Here is a 19144-nt window from a genome sequence, read left to right as displayed (position 1 = left end):
CAGTTTCAGTGTGTGTACCTTGTGTTTTTCTAAGGAGGGCTCCTTTTAGTTTCCTTTATTTGGCTCTGAACAACCATCAAAGGTCAGTTAAAAAGTTACCAAGAGCAAGTGTCACCGCAGACATGTACGAAATGACACCACTGTGCATTTTCTCACTTCTTCAACTGTTTCAGGAAGTGGGTCAGAGTCACCCAAACCAGGAAACTAAGGGTTGCTATTAATACAACAGAGCAAAGAGCTGTAGCTGGTGAAAGCTAACGCTGGGTCTGATTGAAGAGGAGACATTCTTCAGGTAACTCCAGAAAGCGCAGGTCCAGTTTGTTATGCTCCTCGTGGATTAAGTTTGTGAAGGCTTCACCACCATGGAGGAACCTGTCCGAAGATCTGACTCAGGTAAACACCACATTTCTCAGATATTTGTTGTTGATGATGAAGATATCTAAACATGGATGTGTATTTAAGTTGTTGACAGTCAGTGATGGGCGACACACAATGTTTTAGAACATCTTTCATTCGTTTTCAAAGATTTTATTGAACTGAACTTTCATCTACAAGTAACCTCTGAGCGCATCGAAAAGAGGAAGCAAGCGTGTGAGCCTTCCTGTATGGTAACAAGCTGGTTACATGAACATGAGACACACGGCTGTATTAGTGCGTTCTCAAACAGATGCTGGGCCTCTGCTCGGTCATCAGTGTGACTTATGATGACAGAGAAATGGCTGTTTTACATGAAACACTCTAATGAGTCCAACTCAATTACCCTGACCTGCCAGTGTTTGCACAGTGCTGTGTTTGCACAGCTCTTTGCTGGCTTTGCCCAGACATACCAAACAAATCAGACATTCATGGCCTGATCACAGGCACCTTGACAGTCACACCGCTGTGTTCTGGAGCAGACGCGACCTGCAGCATCACATCCAACCCTCAGTGCAGCCTTTGTTCTCTGTGAGATCACGTAGACTTAATTGTTTTCATGAGATTAGGGTGGATAACAAACCGGTACGACAGAGGTGACCAAACTTGTTTCAAAGGGAATCTTACCGACGTAACATATGAATGCTCTATTTGTGAACTATTTCTTTTTGTCATTTCTGTATAAATCAGCCCCTCAGTCTGCTCAAACATCCATCATTACAAACTTCACCTGTCCCACAGGTGTGTCTTGATTCCAGATGATCAGTGGTCAGTTTTCTACAGTGTTATGTACTGCGTAAACGTCAGCAAACTCTATTTCCGACAAAGGACCTCCACTAGGGGGCAATATGGAAAAAATATGTCAGAATGTTTTTATGACAGGATCAGGATCAGGATCTGGATTTTACCAGGATTAATTTCCATATCCAGGCTATTTTGACCTGCTGACAACATTTTTAGCCCCAAATTTTTCTGATCATGCATTCTAAACGGTTTTATGCACCATTTCATTATTGGTTAAGGCCATAGAAACCAAAAAAATAACTCCGTCACAAGCACTGCCATTGTACAGCCAGGATCTGCGCAATAGAGACAATGAGGGACTCTGAGAGAATCCGAGTGGAGCCGGGTGACAAAAATAATATATATTTTTTTCTTTTGAGAGTCTAATCTCTTCTTGGCTCTCCCTTCTGATGTTTTTTACCGATCTTGAAAGAAGTGAGCATGAAAAACATGCCGTGAAAACCCGCTTTTTACATGTAATAACAAGGGATGGGTACTGAATTAGGTACTTTTAATAGGTACCGGATCCTGTCACGACCGAATCCTGTCAAAAGTACCGGGTACCGTTTCATGTAAAAGCAAAAGGTGCCATGTTTAGGTACCTAAATGCATCCTTGTGACTGTATGGGAGTGGAAGAGTAGGCAATTTTCCATGCTGGACATGAATACAGCATTATAAGGTTATATATTGAAAAACAAATATGTTAAATTAACAAGAAATTGTATTTTAGTATTAAACAAATTGATATTTTTTACCACATCAACAAAAAAAGAGTACCAAAAGTTGGTACCATGGAGTACCGGTAGTGATTGCCAGGTACTGGGTATCGGTACTGTATTGTTTCAAATATGAAAGGTACCCATCCCTACAAATAAATTACACAAAAAAATTCTCAGATAGAAAGGACTTGAACCCAATACCATCATATCACCACAGCACATGGATGTGAGAAAAATTTTTTAAACAGGTGTATTTATTTTTTGAAAGTTAGACCACAGCACATCTGGAATGACTAGGGAGATGTATTTTTTGACCTATACTGCAGCCAGCCATCAGGGGGAGCAGTTTTTGTGGTGACCTCACTTCGAACTGATGTGATGACGACCACTTTTTTTAATAGTCTATGGTCTTGTGTCCTCTTATGTGTTTTTTGAACTCTCAATTTTTCCCATTCCCATGTTCATGTACATTTGTAACATGAAATATATTATTTTTCAGCAAATCCTGGACCCGTGTCAGAGCGTGAGATTTTAATCCTTCACACAGTGGATGCAGAAGAATGGGCAATGTATTTACAGCAGATCTTGAGGAAAATCCAGGGATGCTCTATTTTGCTGTATTCAGTCAGCTCATCTGTTGAGCTCACAGGACATCAGTTTGAATATTTCCAAAGCTGCAAATGTGTTCTGCTGCTCCTGACGGGAGTTTTCTTAGACATGCTCTGTGACCCAGAGCTGAAAGCAGCACTCCAGGGACTGCTCCATCCTCCACACCGAGTGGTGGTGCTGCTGTGCGGTGTGTCAGAGGATCAAGTACTGTCAGAGACCTTTGAGGACTGGCCGATGTGGAGAAAAATATCTGCTGAGGACGAGCCTGCTGTTTACGTCTCCACCGTACTGGAGTCCATCAATGACAGTACGCTACACTTTAATACCTTTGTGCTTCCCCTAATGAAGTTTTGCGAGCAATCGTTCAATGAGTGTGATTTATGTGGAAAAGTCACAAGATATGGAGCTGTAATCTAGAGGAAGTAAATAAACAATTAGAATTTACATGGCTGAAAACTTTGACAGCGTAATAACTCAAGAAGAGTATTCAAAGTGATGAATCAAAAAATCCATCAAAACAAAACAGTTTTTACTTGGGCTTGCTTTGCCAGGCTTCGTACAGTCCCTCTGGTTCTCTGTAGTATCTTAATGTTATTTACAGCTTGAAAAAAAAACCTTTTTTTTAATTGTATTAAGTAGTGCAGACATCCTTATGTGATAGCCTCATCATTTCAGCAAGTCCATGTTTTGAATTTGGAAAAGCAGAAAAACCCCTCTTTAAAATTAGTTATAGTCCAAATTCCTCAGAACTAAGCTTTTAATGTACTACACATGTTTTTTGGCCATAGAAGAAAACATTTTTTTTTATAATCATATCATATCATATCATATCATATCATATCATATCATATCATATAATATCATATCATATCATATCATATCATATCATATCATATCACATCATATCATATCATATCGTATCATATCATATCAAGTCATGTCATGTCATATATCATATCACATCATATCAAATCAAATCAAATCACGACATATTATAGCATATCAAGTCATGTCATGTCATGTCATATATCATATCATATCGTATCATATCATATCATATCATATCATATCATATCATATCATATCACATCATATCATATCATATCATATCAAATCAAATCACAACATATTATAGCATATCAAGTCATGTCATGTCATGTCATATATCATATCATGTCTTATCATATCATATCATATCATATCACATGTATCATATCATATTTTATCATATCTCAAATAGCATATCATGTCATTTTGTTTAATTACATATCATACCATATCATGTCTCATATATCATGTCATATCATATCATATCATATCATATCATATCATATCATATCATATCATATCATATCATATCATATCATGTCACATCACATCACATCACATCACATCACATCACATCACATCAAGTCTTTTAAGCCAAGTGGCTTAAAAGACTTGGACAGTGACACGCTGGACTGGCTTGCTGCAATGGAGCTGGAGGTCTAAGGACATACGACAGAAGAAGACATCACATCACATCACATCATATCATATCATATCATATCATATCATATCATATCATATCATATCATATCATATCATATCATATCATATCATATCATATCATATCATATCATATATCAAATCATATCATATTATACTCATTTGAAGCTTTTCTTCTTTTCTTTCAAACCTAAAGACAGAAAAGTTGAGGCCCAACAGAAGAGCAAAGCCGCAGCTGAAGTAGAGTTGGACGAGACAGACGCCTCCTCACCTGAAAACCTCATCTCTGATAAAACGGAGGAAGTTACATCTGGGGAGCAAAAGGAACCTTCACCAGAGCATGAAGAACCTGTGACCAACAGTTCAACAAAGGAGGAAATCGATAATACACCTGTTCACTTCAACTGCGTCACAGTTCAGCCAAACAGAGTCCAGTGCGGGGTAAATATAGAAGTGTTTAGTTCTATGGAAAGCATCTGAGGGAGTAATAATATGATTCAGGATAATTATTTCAGCTCTATTCTAACAGTCTTCTTATTCTGTTCAGGAACAGGTGAAAATATTCATCATCATGACTCAAAAAATGGAGTCAGCCCCGGAGGTGGAGTTCACATCTGAAAACTTCTCCACCAAAAGAGTTCCAGGCAGTCTGGAGAATGAGTATACAATAAGCGTCTCAGCACCTGGCAAGTATCCAAAGATCCCACAATGTTTTTGTTCTTCTACTGAGGGAAAGATCTGAGCCACTGAATTTTTAATCCTTAGTTTGAATGACTGCTAAAGCAGTTGTTGCTAAAACAATTGTAGTAAGTTTGAATACAATTTCAAAGCACACAAATCTAGCTTCAAAATATGAACATTCAATTTAAAATCATGCAACTCGAATTTAGTTTCTAGAGGCATACCTCTCTTGAAAGGTCACATTTAAAGAAACTTGTATTTTTTTCTTTTTTTTGGTACAGATCTTCCTGCTGGAGTCGTATCACTGACCTTGTATGCTGACCAGTCCTCCCTCAGATTAAAGCCTGTGACGTATTACACCGTCATGGGGGAAGTCAGTCGGCTCCTTGAAGATGCTACTGATCCTGTTCGCTTCATGTGCCAGGTGAGGCCCTGTCACAGTTGGATGATGTGGTCTGTAGGAATAGATTATAACAAATTATAAAGAGCTTTGTTCACATAGAATCCTTTGGATGAGAAAGAAAAAGTTGAAAATGTATTTACTTCAAGTTCACTTAATGGTTGAGTTGTGGGATTGAATGGAAAATTAAAATATATGACTATTGCACTTCTGAGGAGTTTTAATGTTTTTTACAAGAAAGGGAAATGTTATATTCAGTATAGAAATACTGGTTCTAGGGTTAGTGTCGATATATCGATATACCTAAATAGATATACATAGGGGTAGAATGAGTTAGAAGGTCTCAGACCCAGCTCTTAGTAAATTTTCAGCACTAATTACTAAATGTTGAAGGTTGAAGTTTACTGTTACAGCAATTGATTGTGGTTAGTTGGCTTGATTATTCTACATTATTATTAAAAAAAAAAAAAAAAGTAGAATAATACGATCAGGCAGCACCTGTTGCAAAAAAACTTGTAGCACTTTGTTGCACTAACTTGTTTTTTTTTCTGTCCGTCTAAATTCTTGCTTGTGTTGCATGTCACTTTGGACAAAAGTGTCTTCTAAATGAAACTTGTAGAACTGTAGACATTGACCAGTTTCACCAACTGACCACGTCTTTTACCCAAGAAGGGGCTGAAGTCTCATAAAAATATATATATTTCTATGTTTGCTGTCAGCCTTTAACTTTGGCTGATCATGGTTCAAGTTAAAGCCAGTCTCGGGGGAAACAAAACGAAAGTGAATTTAACTTCCCCTTAACAGTGTCAAACCAAGTGTAGGTGAGACATTGAGATGACGGGAAACTAAAGGGTGGGTGTGTGAGACAGAAAAAGCAGAGTTTGGGTGTCAAAAGGGAGGATGGGTAATTTGCGTTTTCCTCACAAGGTTCCTGGTTTGTTTCCTTAGATGGGTGCGTGGATGTTCTTCCTGTGGTTCAGTTTAAAACATGCTCATCAGTTTGGGTTGATTGGGTTGTGATGGGTTGTACCTGCCCCTCATCCAGTGGAATAGATAAATGTGCACTAACTTTAAAGCCTTTTAAAAGCATCAGTTTTTATTTTATCTGTTGTTGGCAACATATCATTACATTTACATAAAGCACATACAGGAGCATCAAAACACAACAATGCCAATGGTAGAAAATGTAAAGTGTGAGTAATAATCACAGTTTGTGTTTCTCTGATCTCACTAACTAGACAACAACTTGTTGATCTGTGAAACAGAGTTTTTACTGCCACTGTCACTGCAACAGAAACTTCATCACACAAAGAGACAGGTCCCGGAGCCCGTACGTGTGTACGTGTGTGTGTGTGGGGGTGTGTGTGATGCTGTGGTAGCAAATGTACATGCAGCTTGTGTGAGGTGTCATTAACCACATGCTGTCAGGTCTTTGTAGTACATTAACCAACAGTAGATTAATACAAGGTTAGGATAGAACACAGGTGTGAAGATGCTGTTGATTCAGGTAAACAGATCAATGTTGTTTCTCTGTCTACAGAACAAAAGTGCTCTGTGTCTCAGCTTCTATTTTACACTTTCAGGCCTTCAACTTGTCGTCCAATGCAACAGACTCGCTGGATGACATGCTAACTGACTCCTTTAAAGCCAGGATGCCTGGAAATAGTCTGCAGCTGTTTGGGATTAAACAGATAGAAGAGGACAATATGGCGTCATGTGAGTACAGGCCTCAGATTTCCTGTGGTTACCACATGTGATTTAACACATGTCGCAGATGTGTTCTGTCACTTCTGTTTTCCATTTCTGCAGTGCCATCGTAAATTACGACACTAAAACATCAGAGCCTGAAAAGAGCTGAAAAAACATCCGACAGTCACGCTAATGTTAGGATGTGATTGCTGTTTGTGCAGGTCAGCGCAGTGAGGAGTTCCCCACACTGCTCCACTTCGCTGCAAAGCATGGCCTGAAGAAACTGACCACCCTCCTCATGAAGTGCCCCGGGGCTCTGCAGGCGTACAGTGTGATGAACAGATATGGAGATTACCCCAACACACTGGCAGAGAAGAGCGGCTTCACTGATCTCAGGCAGTTTATGGATGAATTTGTTGTGAGTACATTAGTGACAGTTCCTCTCTTGATGAACGATGGTTCACAGTGTTTGACACACGGGCCTTCTCTTCTCTCTGATGTCCAGGAGACAGCAGACATGCTAAAGACTCATCTCGAAGAGTCCGTCCACACAGAGGACAGCGCAGATGTGTATGAGATTATGTCAAATAATAGTCAAGATATCATTATGAAGTACTCAGATGGCTCAGCGGACATATATGAGTCCATGCTGGATTTAGTTCCTGAATACGCAGAGGACTTTTGTAAGTTTAAATATTTTATGAACTGGCACATGAAGTATAGAGATTATAAAACAGATTGTCAGAGTTGATTCTGATATGTTTTGATTTTCAGATGAGGTGATGGCAGCAGTGGATGAAAACCCAGAGGAGGCTTTGCTCAGGAAGTTTTTCCAAGGTTTATTTTCATCTGTCAGTTCACTGATGGCTAGATCGATACATAATTGGATGGATGGATTGAATAAAGTGTGCTTTCTTTTTGTCCTCAGCGAAACCAAATTCTGGTGTGAACCAGGATCAACTCCAGCAACCTAAAAATGAGGAAGAGGAAAAAGCTGATACAACTGACTTGGATCAAATAGAAGAAGAGGATCCGTACAAACTCATTCCTGAGGATATCTATGACACAGTGGATCTAAACAGTACTTATGATCCAAGGATCCTGAACCGTCCACCTGCACCCATCCCCAGACCCGAGGTCCAGCCTGAGGCCGAGAAGCGCATGACTTACATTTCTCAAGGTATGCAGAATTTTTTTGTGAATTATTATTTATTTCTCTTTTTTTATTATTTTTTATATTTCATGATGCTTTTATATCAATTTATGTTGTGTAGTTTATTCTGTTTTTTTGTTTTGCTTTGTTTAATTTTCTTTAATTTAATTTTTCTTAATTTTTCTGTTTTGCTATATCCATGTATTTTTTTATATATCTTTTAATGTTATTTTGTGTTGTTTAATTTTTATTCATTTTATTCTTTTTTTCCAATGTGTTTTTCTTTCCTAAATTTTATTCTAATGAATTTTATTGGCTTTTCCTTCATTATTTATTATATTTATTTATTTTTTTTTCATTTTTTTTAATTTTAGTCACCAAATTGCTTTTATTTTCACCCGACATGTTAAAATGACTCCTTGGCAAACTAAATGATTTGATGTTCTCATAGTGTTTCCAGATAGAGCTGTATCCCAACGAGACAGTATGGAAATTGGAGGTGTAGAAGGTAAAGCACTGTTTTATAAGAACTGTATCTTTGTAATTTTTGAAGTGTGTTTAACCATCATATCTAAAACATGATTAAACCATCTCAAAGTTTTCATATTTTTATGTAATTGCTGGAATAAGCCCTGACACTTTCTCTCTGACCAAACAACATGGATGACTACAAATCTGTAAAATTATCTTAAAAAAACGCAATCTGTGGAATATGTATTTCAGCTGTTGCTCAAATACCGACAGGATACAGGTTTTAAATCAAAAAGTGATTTTGGTCAGTAAATTATAATCATAATCAAGATTTGTTGTATGGAGTTCAGGGTTGTTGTTTTTTTGTTGTTGTTTTCGTACATTTAGATAACAACAAAGATCACCTGATCAGTCCACAGGTTTTTTTTTAAAGTTGCATTAGCAGGTGGGCAGAAAAGCCCGGCATGGAAATGGACCAAACATGAATTTGGTGGACAAGTTAGTTATGTTGTTGAATTTACATCACAAAAAGTCATGGCTCAAAAACAGAGGAAGTTTAAATTAAAGAAGGGGTATTTTGCTTTCCTAAAGCTTTATACTGTCCCTCTGGTACCCCTGTAGCAGCTTTAAATGATCCAAACCTTAAAAATATCGATATTTTTTTCACCCTGATAGAAAGCATTTATTTTAGCTTCTGTCATTAACACTTAGCTGCTGTCTCTTTAATACTCACAAACCCTCTTCCTTCTGATTGGCCAGCTCTCTGGGGCCTAACAGTGGCAGAGCTATGGGCAGACCTTGGTGTCGTGAAAATTTCAGCAAGCTTTCTACAGCATTTCATGAATATGCAGAGGTCTGAAAATCTGCACACGTTTAGCTTGAACACCTAGCATTGTTACTTTGTATCCATGTTAGCATGTGGGAAAGCAGAATAGCCTCTCTTTAAAGTCATTTGAATGCATTCCCTTCTTTCCTAAAATGTGTCATTGTCCATCATTCTAGCCCGGCCAGTTGCAGAGCCGCCCTTACCTGAGTATGATCCTTTTGCTGGAATGAAAACACCTGGACAGAAACAGCTCATCTCTCTGCAGGAGAGGGTGAAAGTGGGAGAAATCACAGTGGACGAAGCTGTCCAAGAGTTTAAGGACTGGCAGTTTGATCACGAGCGGAGGGCCAGCTCAATACGTTATCAGCAGGTAAGACTTACCCACCATGGAGAGGATTTCGACAGACATGTGCTGGATATTAACGTGCAATGTGTTATTTGTTACCTTTCTCCAAGGAAAACCTGAAGAGATTACGAGAAAGTATCACCAGACGGCACAAAGAAAGAGAAAAGAGTGGAAAAGAGCTTGGTAATGAGGGATTTTTCTCAGTGAGCTGACCATAATTAATTTTACCATTTAGGTGTTAGATCCCTTTCTTTTCTATTGCCCCATGTCTCCACTTTTCAGAATACGAGATAACTGCTCCACTGCAGAGGAACTTATACTGGGGCTCCAACATGACTCTGGAGTGTTCAGTGTACGAGCCGACACCCAGGATGGTGGCTCCTCCTCCGCCTGCAGCGGCCCATGTTATACAGAGAGGAGGCTGGAAGACAGGTAGCACGTCCAGCACATCCAGTGAGTCCACATGCTTTTTTCATTTAGTGTCTTTTTTTGCCACTGTGATTGAACTATTGCTAAAATGCTGTGACTCAATCTGAGCCTCAGGTAGTCTTCAGTGGTGTTCAAGTAGGCTGCGTTATGTGTTGGATTGGCTGAACTGTTCTTTTTTCTTTTTTTCCCTAAGGTTTAGACTAACTTTCCGCAAAGCAACATATTACATGATTTTCTGTTTCCTGTGTTTTTAACGCTTCCCTGGCTACCAGAATCTTAAGCCTATCTCTACTCAAAAGAAAAATCAGTTGTGATCATCTCATTTCCTAACTTCATTTCACTTATTGCATTAAAATTAAGCTGACATTCCACCACAGTACTTTCCCCAGAACTTACTGTTCCTGACCAAAGGAGCCAGAGTCAAAATTTAGTTCAGGGGAAATAAATGTTCTTCCCAGAGGCCCAAGAACTTTTGGGCGGATCACCCAACAGTGTTTGTATTTCCCCCTCCCCCGGTCCACAATAAGATGACATCCAGCTGTTATTGAGTTGCTTGAATATCTCCTTTGAGCCTGATAGCTTTGGGCTTGGTTAAGGGTCCCATATTCTGCTCCTTTTCTGCAGTTTAATATGGATCATTGATGTCTTCATGAAATGGTAGTAACATGTTTTGGTCCAAAAAGCTAATAAATCAAGCACAGCAGCATTGTTTCCAGGCTCTCATAGCCCCTCTGTTCAGAACGCTCTGATTATTGGGCGTGACCTTCATATGTAAATGAGACACTGCTGACACCGCCCTGCTCTTCCGCGTCACTGAGAGCGGCGCCACGAGCTCCAAGTGCACAATATTTAGAAAACAGCGAAGCTCGTTTACCGTAACAGGCTAAAACAACAGGCTAACTGCAGCTAAAGTTAGCATCCTGAAGCTAACACAGAGACAGGGGGGACACTGAGGAAAAGCTTTTACATCTGCTCCACAGCACACAGCATTTAAAATACTCACATTTCCAGGGTCCCAGGTTTGTTGGCGGATGGTTGGTAATGTGCCTGGATTCAGGACCAGTCTATCCGCTAGCCCTCTGCTGTACTGTCCAAAGTTGGAAAAGCAGTCAGCCGTGAAGTGACTAGCACACACATGCACAGTTTTACTGGGTGTAGCTGGCACATTTCCTTGATAAATGAACTCTAGCCACTTAGTCTTGTCTTCTTCCGAGATGGGAAGCTTGTGCATGGAAATATGAGGCTGTTTACAGCCATAAACAGAGCAGAGATGGCTCTTTAACTTTGGCATTCTCCTCCCCCCTGCTGGAGGAGGGGGTTGGGGGGTATCTGCTCTGGTGGACCAATCAGGTCAGACTTGCGCCTGATTGGTCTGTGTTTGTTCAGGATGCTGAGATCTGGAACACTGCTGGAGACGACAGATGAAAATCAGCCTTTTAGCTAACTCTGGGATATTCACATGGATGATGCACTGAAATGTTCATATTTATCCACTGTTCCTTTAAATAATTAAACAAAGAAAGCAGAGCGCCCATCCTTTATGTAAAAGCAAATGAAGGTTTGTTAGTTCAGAACATCATCGTTTCTTCTCTCAACTTCTGGAAACACAACAATGAGTATTTTAAGGGTCTGTGATCGTTGCTTTTATTTCCTTCTTTCATTTCCTCTGGCTTAAGATCATAAAGATGTTCCGCTAGATTTACATAAAAAAGAGGCCATTATTTGCATATTCTATAATGTTGGTTAAACTACTTATTTTTGGGCATGGAAAAAATCCAAGTATAACAAACGTATTCTGGTTAAGCAGCATTTGCAAAACAAATCTTTGTATTAATGACTCAATTTCCTGTGTATTTAATGACGTTTTTACTTTGAAACTAATTATTCATAATGAGTTAAATTGAATTTCCACACACAAGTTACATTTACTGTTAAGTGAGTGTTCCTTATTATACAACAGAGTCACTTCCTGACAAGGCAATGAAGTTTTAATAAATGTGTTTAAAAAAACACAAAGCCATAATCATAGTGCTTCGAGGGTTGGGGATAGCAAACGGTAAGTTAAACAAAAAAATCATGTTCATTTCATAGATTAACATGCTTCTGTTAGTTTTGGGATATTATCAAAATGCTGGTAAACAATGAGTTTCACATCTCAACAATGCATTATACAACTGTGTTTCAATTCTGGTGCTTTCAGACCAGTTGAGGAATGAGTTTAACGGCACATAGCCAATAAAAGAGAGGAAAAGCCCCCAAGCCAGCTGGACTTTGGTCCAATCAGCTGAGAGACTGTTACCTCACAGGTCTGAGTACCCACATCCTGACTCAACATGTCATCAGAGACCATAAAAAGTCCTGACTCGCTCAGTACCTTTTTGACTCACGTCAGTTTCACTTTCACCTGTCTCTAATTTGAGTCACGAAGCTACGTTTTCATTTAGGAATGCTGATGGCTTATGGGTAGTGAAATTCTTTGTGCTTTTAAATCCCAAACAAGAGACAAATGATAACAAGACACTTAAATAGTTTGGCTTACATCCCATGAATAATTTCAGGGAAAAAAAAACAAAAAACAATCACAATGTCAGTTTACTTTTTGAACAAATTTCAAATTTATTTTGCTTGTTTAAAGATACTAACCCGAGTTTTTATAGTTGATATCAGAAATCAATTTCAGTCTTCCTCTGCTCAGATTTTTTCACCGTACTTTAAACACAACTTTGTGGTTGGTTGTATATTTTGTGAATAAACTGTCACTCCTTTGGATTTTGTTTTGTGTCCTACTTTTCCTAATTTGTATCTTAAATTTTCTCGTAAAGAAAAAAATGTCATAAAGTTGCAAACAAAATTAAGCAGAGCTGCTTCAAAAGCTGTGATGTGTTGATGTGAGTTGTACGACTTTGCTGACAGTTTCATGGTTCTCACACTGAAATCATCTGCTATCTGCTCTCTGTTTTGTTCTGTTTGATCTCATTTGAAGCTTCCTACCTGTTTCTGCAAACACAAACATGCAACTGTACGGGCTTTGTTGTGGGTCTCAAACCTATTTTCCGCCATTGGTGAAAAAGTGCATTCACCACAAACACTAACCTCAGAAACTCTCATAAAGCGCAAACATGCACACTGACCAGTTTCTTCTGTACGTCAGGCACAGAGAGCAACAGGCTGAGCACTCACAGCACCTTCAGCTACAGCAGCGGGACAGAGCCGGACTTTGAGGTGAGCCTGACCTTCAACAAAAACATCAATTTTACAAGGATGCTTACACCAACAGCGCTCAAACTCATCATACTCATCCCTGCTTTGATTTCTGGGTTGATGTCTTCAAACAAAACAGGCTGCCAGGTTTCTCGTGTGGTGTCTTATGCAAGAGTAGATTCTCAGTATTACTCAGAGACTGCACACACTGATGATCATAAATATCTACAGGTGTGTCTCTATCTTTAGAAGCGGGAGACTTAATGTCAAAGAGCTCTTATTGTGAAGTCTGTGAAGCTTGGCTGTGCAAAGGTTTCTCAGAAACCGACATCAGAGTGTGATCAGAGAGTGATCAGAGTTTGAATACTGCTGGTAGGAAGACGCTAAAACATGTCTAACCACCATGTTCCTGTACCTGGTAGAAAATATCAAAAGTTCAGACGTGACTCTTACCAAAACGTGCACATCGTTTTAACACTTCCTCTCTTTGTTCAAGTCAATCTTTCCCAAGATGCAAAGCGACAAGATAATGTATTTATAAACAGTTATATAGAGTTATTATTAGAGAGGTCACAACAGTCAAACTTTTTAAACTCAGTTTGTAGTTTAGTGTCCGAAAGGTGAGCAGACTGTTTCCTCACAGCCCGGCGCTCTGAAACGTGACTGTAACATGTAACATTAGTGAATCCTGGTTATGTCCTATCAGAGCTCATCTACCAACTCTAACCTCACCAAGCAGAGCTAACGTAACCTCACTCTTCATTTTATTGATAGACTCTCAAGTTTTTCTCGGTATGGCGTGCACTTTGTGGCGTTTCCACTGACTAATCCCGAGACAGAGCCCCAAATAACCAAGAGGAGCCGTGCAATAATCGACAAGCCAACAAACCACAATTAATTGCTGCAAAAGTATACTTCAATTTTCAACAAAATTCATTAGTAGTAGTGCTGAAAACTCATAAGAGCTAAGTCTTAGACTTACTGACTCATTCTACTCCTGAGGGCAAAGAGGAGAAGGGTCAGCTTTAGTGCACAAGTGTTCCCTGGACAGATGAGTTTTCAGACATCTCTTAAAGTAGAAAGGGACTCTGGATCATATAGAGTTAGGTAATTCATTCCACCATTTGGGCACAACAGAGGAGAAGAGTCTGGCTAGTGATTTGGAGCCGCACTGGGCTGGGAGCACTAGGTGTCTCTCACAAGCAGAGCGTAGTGGGCCAGAAGAAGTGTAGACCTGGATGAGGGACCCCAGGTAGGCAGGAGCCATTGTTTTCACTGTTTTGTAAACCAGAAGAAGAGCTTTGAATTTGATTGGAAGCCAGTGAAGAAAGATTAAAAGCAGAGTGATGTGCTGTTTTGGGCTGGTTAAAGACCAGATGTGCTGCTGCATTCTGGGTAATCTGCAGAGGTTTAAATGTACATGCAGGGAGGCCTGCTAGGAGGGAGTTGCAGTAGTCGATGCATGATATCACAAGAGCCTGTACCAGAAGCTGCATGGCCTGTTGTGTCAGGTAGGGTCTGATCCTCCTGATGTTATAGAGGGCATTTCGACAAGACTGTGAAATTGAGGCCACATGAACCTTAAAGGTCAGCTGGTCATCAATCAGAACACCCAGATTTCTGGCAAAAATGAAAAACACTGACAGGATTTCTTCTTGTCTAGACATCCTACAGCTTTAAGCTAAGGTTTACACAGTCAGTAGTTTGGAGTGTAGCAGCTGTGTTACTTGGAATAACGATATTAACAATAAGGACTTGACTTGGAGCTTGACTTGAATTCTTCTCTGCTGACTCACACTCGACTTGGGGAATGAAAATTGAGGAACTGACACTAAAGAAAGCTTCTGTTTGTAAATTCTTGTTTTATTTTCATTTTAAACAGTTATTTGAAGTTATTTTAATGTTCATATCTTTTTTTTAGGACGCGATGGAAAATCTCCCGCCTCCACCTCGACCTCCACGCCTCTCTGAAGCTCCAGCCCTCACTCCTCCACCCAGGATTCCTCCACGAGTCCCTGAAAGGTCAGTTTACAGCTCTGTTTGCTTTCACTGACGTCAAAAATGAGAAAGAAATTTCCCGTAACTGGCCATGTTGGGTTTAAAAGTCAATTCGTTATGGAAGTAAAGCTCCATAACCTTACAATGCAAAGGAAATTCGCAGCACCTGCTCTGTCTGTGAAGGACATTAAATAAATCATTTTTTATTAGTAACAAGTCCTGATACCAAAGTCAGTGTATCCTACGTCAGGGACCTGTTTAACTATAAACAGGAGGACACAAACAAAATACTGTGAGCATTCCAGCTTTGAAATACTGTCTCAGAAACATTCCTCCATGAGCATGAGTGGAAGTAACGGATTAAAGTGTCAAACTGTCCCTGAAATGAGCAAAACAGGACAGGCTTACAGCACTGGCTGATGGAAGAGCGCTCCCCTGACTGAATACTCCAACTAAAAATGGCCGATCTACATCTTTTCAAATAGAGCAGACTGGGAGTTTGTGTATTTGTCTGTGAACAACATAACTCAAAAACTAACAAACAGATTTTGATGAAATTTTCAGGAAATGTTCAAAATGAGATAAGGAAGAAGTGATTAAACTTTGGAGGTGATCCGAATCACCGTCTGGATCCAGGATGTTTTTAAAGGATTTTTTATCATTGTGAGATAGGGCTGTTTTCACCATATATGTATATAACTCCACGATAAATGGTCGAATTGCTTTGCAAAGCAATACAATCCAAGACAAGGTCACCATCATTTCTGAAGGATGTTAAAGTACGATCCAGATCCTGGCAATATTCTGGGTACTAGGATCAGGAATATGAAATATGTACTGGGTCATCATAATTTTCAACACTGTCAGGAAACAAATTATCGTACATACCTGCAACTAACACCAAACTGTAACAGACAGTCTGCTGAAAGAAAGTATAACATTAAAGTAGGACTAAAGTGTTGGTGACAATCACAGTATGAGGCTGGGCTCTCTGAGTGCTTTTCTGGTTTCTAAATGATTGTTTGTAGAGAGGGTTAAATAGCTGAGAATGTGTGGAACACGTAGGGGATAAAAAGAGCACACAGTCATGAGCAAGGCAGTACACAACAAACAGGAAATGTTATTCCACCACTAAGTCACAGCTGTGTCTGCGGGAGAAAACCAAAGTGAGAAAGTGATAAGGGGTTAAACCTCATGATGTCTTCATGTACAGGCTCTAACATCTGTTTATCCATTTGCCAAAGGGGGCTGAAACCTTTCCAAACTGGTCTCCAACCTATCACTAATAAACAACCAGACACACACACCTAAAGGCAACTTAAATTGACCAGTCAACATGGTTGGCTTGTTTGGGGACAAACCTATCAAGCTCATTTTGTGTTGCTCTTGATAATGATTTACTCACAATAAGACAGAAAGAAACCTCATGACTTGTTACTCATAGAGCAGGTAGACTGATGTAGTTGAACAATTTTTAAGTCCTCTGCAGCTTGGCAGTGAGTTCTGTATCAAAGTGTTGCTCTGCTCTGTGAATTCGGGTTGACCACTGGTGGCAGTGCTGAGCTACAAATACACAACAGCTGTTTTCCAAACCGCCTACTACACTAGCAGTGCCTACTATTTTGGCTGAAATTTAGTATGTAGAAGTCGGTTTGGGAAAACTTGTTAAACCTGCAGTACACTAAAAATCCCTCGATGTCCCACTGATCCAGGAAAATTTCTCAGTATGCAACGGACCAGTCTACTTGGCATACTGTTACCCACAATGCACTGCGCTAACACTGTTTGTCTATGCGGGTGGCAGGTTTTGGTGAATTACCGCCATCTACTGGAATGAGTCGGCAATACAACTACAACACAGCCCTATCGTTAGATGGTCTGTGAGATAGAAGTGAAGTGATGAGAAGAAACACCAGTAAATCTTGTCACTTCCAGTCGTAAAAGAGGTGTTTACTTCTTCAAATTTATTAGCCCATATAAACTACAAATTCACTTTTTAAACCATACGTGGATTATATAGATGTGTTTTTTCATCAGCTGTAAAAAATAAAATCTCTTTCAGATTTATTTTCAGTAAACAATATAACTTTTGGTGTAAGATTAGAAATCAAGTATGATGATTCTGCTATGATATGATTAACAAAATAACCAAAAGGTCAAGATTAGATAGATTGTTGAGTACATTTATAAAGGCAAAAAAAACAACATCATCTGTAGCTCCACCTTCCGAGACTGGAAGCTAGAGTAGTATACTACAAAACAGACCCAACAGAACAGTCATACTACATACTACAAGAAAAAGCAGTAGGTAGTATGTAGTGCCTACTACATACTACATTCACATGTAGTATTTAGTAGGTGGTTTCGAAAACAGCCAATGATTTGTACACACATAACGGCTGCTGTAGTCCAGGCATCATGCAGAATCTCACTAGTGAGATTCCCAGTGGCAGAGCACCCTGACAGTCAGAGAACCTGAGCATGCTTGTGTTTTGGTTGATATTGGTGACTGCATCCAGAAATCAGAAGAAGCAACAGAGGAGAATCATTTACCTTTTGTTGTTTTTGTTTTTGTTTGCCTTTTTGCAGAGTACCAGAGAAGGGGCACGATCGCTACATCTCCTGCCCGACTCGAGCAGTTCCTCAGAGACCGACTCAAAGAGTCAGCTCTACAGCGCCTCCTATACCTCGACGCTTACGGTGATCAACAGCCCTCCTTCTGTTGGGTTTATTCCCCTGACAGTTTGAAATTATTATTGATAGCTGAAAAGACTGAACAACTTGGCATCTGAAAAGATGAATCAACAAAATGAGAAGGATCAGTTTCCCAACAACAGGCAGAGGCCATGTTCTAACATGAAGGAGTTTTGAGGACCTACTTTACATTTATGAATCAGTTTATTTGTGTTGTTTTATTTGTATCATGTGTTTGGTTTGCAAAAGAACAAAAATGTGTCTTAAGGTATGCTTTCACTTCTTTTTAAGTCGTCGTGTAGTTGTGTCTCTTTAGCACACCTCAGACGATGTCAGCATTATTGATGACTTAGAGTTGTTTGTATGAAGTCTCTTGTAAACTTTATAAAAGGTCATACCGCAATAATTAAAAAACATGAGCTGTAAAAAATCATTTTTTATAGACTTGGCCCTTATTCAACTTGATGGTGGGTATTTCGGTCCATGTGTACCTCAGCACTAAAAACTGCATAATATTTCTATTTTGTGTTTTCTCTAATTCAATCTCCAAATATTTGAACGTGTGAGTCATTTTTATATTTGATTCCATTTATTATGCAGTGGAATCAAGGCAAACTTCATTGTTATAGTACAATACAATAGTATGAGTGTAGAACAAATTAGTCAGAGTTAAAAATGTTAGAACTACATAAACCTGTTGTCAGCCTTAAAAATCACTTTACAGCATCAGGGTGATGGGCAAACCCAGGAATGACCATGTAAGTAAACCAGTATTGAAAGAAACTGCAGTTCTTTGACTGTCCACTTGAGGCTGGCTCCAGGAAAAACAGAAACCACATACACACCCATTCAAAAAAGACAATTTTATAGGACTAATAGAGGAGTTTACAGCCTGCTTCAGAAAACAGGTTGGTTCTGAATAGCTTGTTTCTCCATCAGCTCACACCAGCGGCAGAATGTTTTTTTTATTCCCAAGTGGTTATTTCTGAAGTTATTAAACTAACAAGTTATGCCCATATAAGGGCATGGCTGACTTGACTGACAGGTGGTTACCCTGAAGCTGTCTGCCAAGCAGCCTCTTCACCTCACCCTAACTTTAACAAAGTTGGGTCGAGTCCAGCATAAGTGTTCACAACTGTGTATTAAAAACAAATTGGTGATGTCACAGAGACTATGGCCATATAGTAAGCAGTCTATGGTTACAACTCCCCCGTGTTAGAGCCATACCTAGTCACACCCCTT

The 19144-nt window shown here is 39.4% G+C and overlaps 1 protein-coding gene across 1 annotated transcript; it reads left to right on the top strand.

Annotated features, from left to right (window-relative positions):
• The first annotated feature begins 237 nt into the window (after positions 1–237).
• On the top strand, positions 238–18297 carry pik3ap1 (phosphoinositide-3-kinase adaptor protein 1). The gene is made up of 17 exons (XM_074676112.1): positions 238–393; positions 2417–2833; positions 4211–4455; positions 4562–4700; positions 4977–5119; positions 6679–6811; positions 7006–7202; positions 7290–7467; positions 7559–7621; positions 7713–7964; positions 8389–8445; positions 9411–9604; positions 9691–9763; positions 9863–10033; positions 13161–13231; positions 15132–15232; positions 17798–18297. The coding sequence occupies exons 1-17, from the start codon at positions 363–365 to the stop codon at positions 17910–17912; spliced, it is 2580 nt and encodes an 859-aa protein (XP_074532213.1). The 5' UTR covers positions 238–362; the 3' UTR covers positions 17913–18297.
• The last annotated feature ends 847 nt before the right edge of the window (positions 18298–19144 follow it).

This window comes from Halichoeres trimaculatus, unplaced genomic scaffold (genome assembly GCF_033239565.1).
Source record: "Halichoeres trimaculatus isolate MK-OKI-2021-1 unplaced genomic scaffold, fHalTri1.1 fHalTri1_scaffold_8, whole genome shotgun sequence".
Lineage (NCBI taxonomy): Eukaryota > Metazoa > Chordata > Actinopteri > Labriformes > Labridae > Halichoeres > Halichoeres trimaculatus.
Note: the sequence above shows the minus strand (reverse complement) of the source record. Positions and strands in the feature narration are given on the sequence as shown.

Bases quoted from the DNA above. Each gene is read 5' to 3' on its own strand.
- pik3ap1 (XM_074676112.1), top strand. From the start codon at position 363: ATGGAGGAACCTGTCCGAAGATCTGACTCAG. The intron at 394-2,416 runs GTAAACACCACA...ATTATTTTTCAG, and splicing joins TGTCCGAAGATCTGACTCAG to CAAATCCTGGACCCGTGTCA. The intron at 7,468-7,558 runs GTAAGTTTAAAT...TTTGATTTTCAG, and splicing joins TGAATACGCAGAGGACTTTT to ATGAGGTGATGGCAGCAGTG.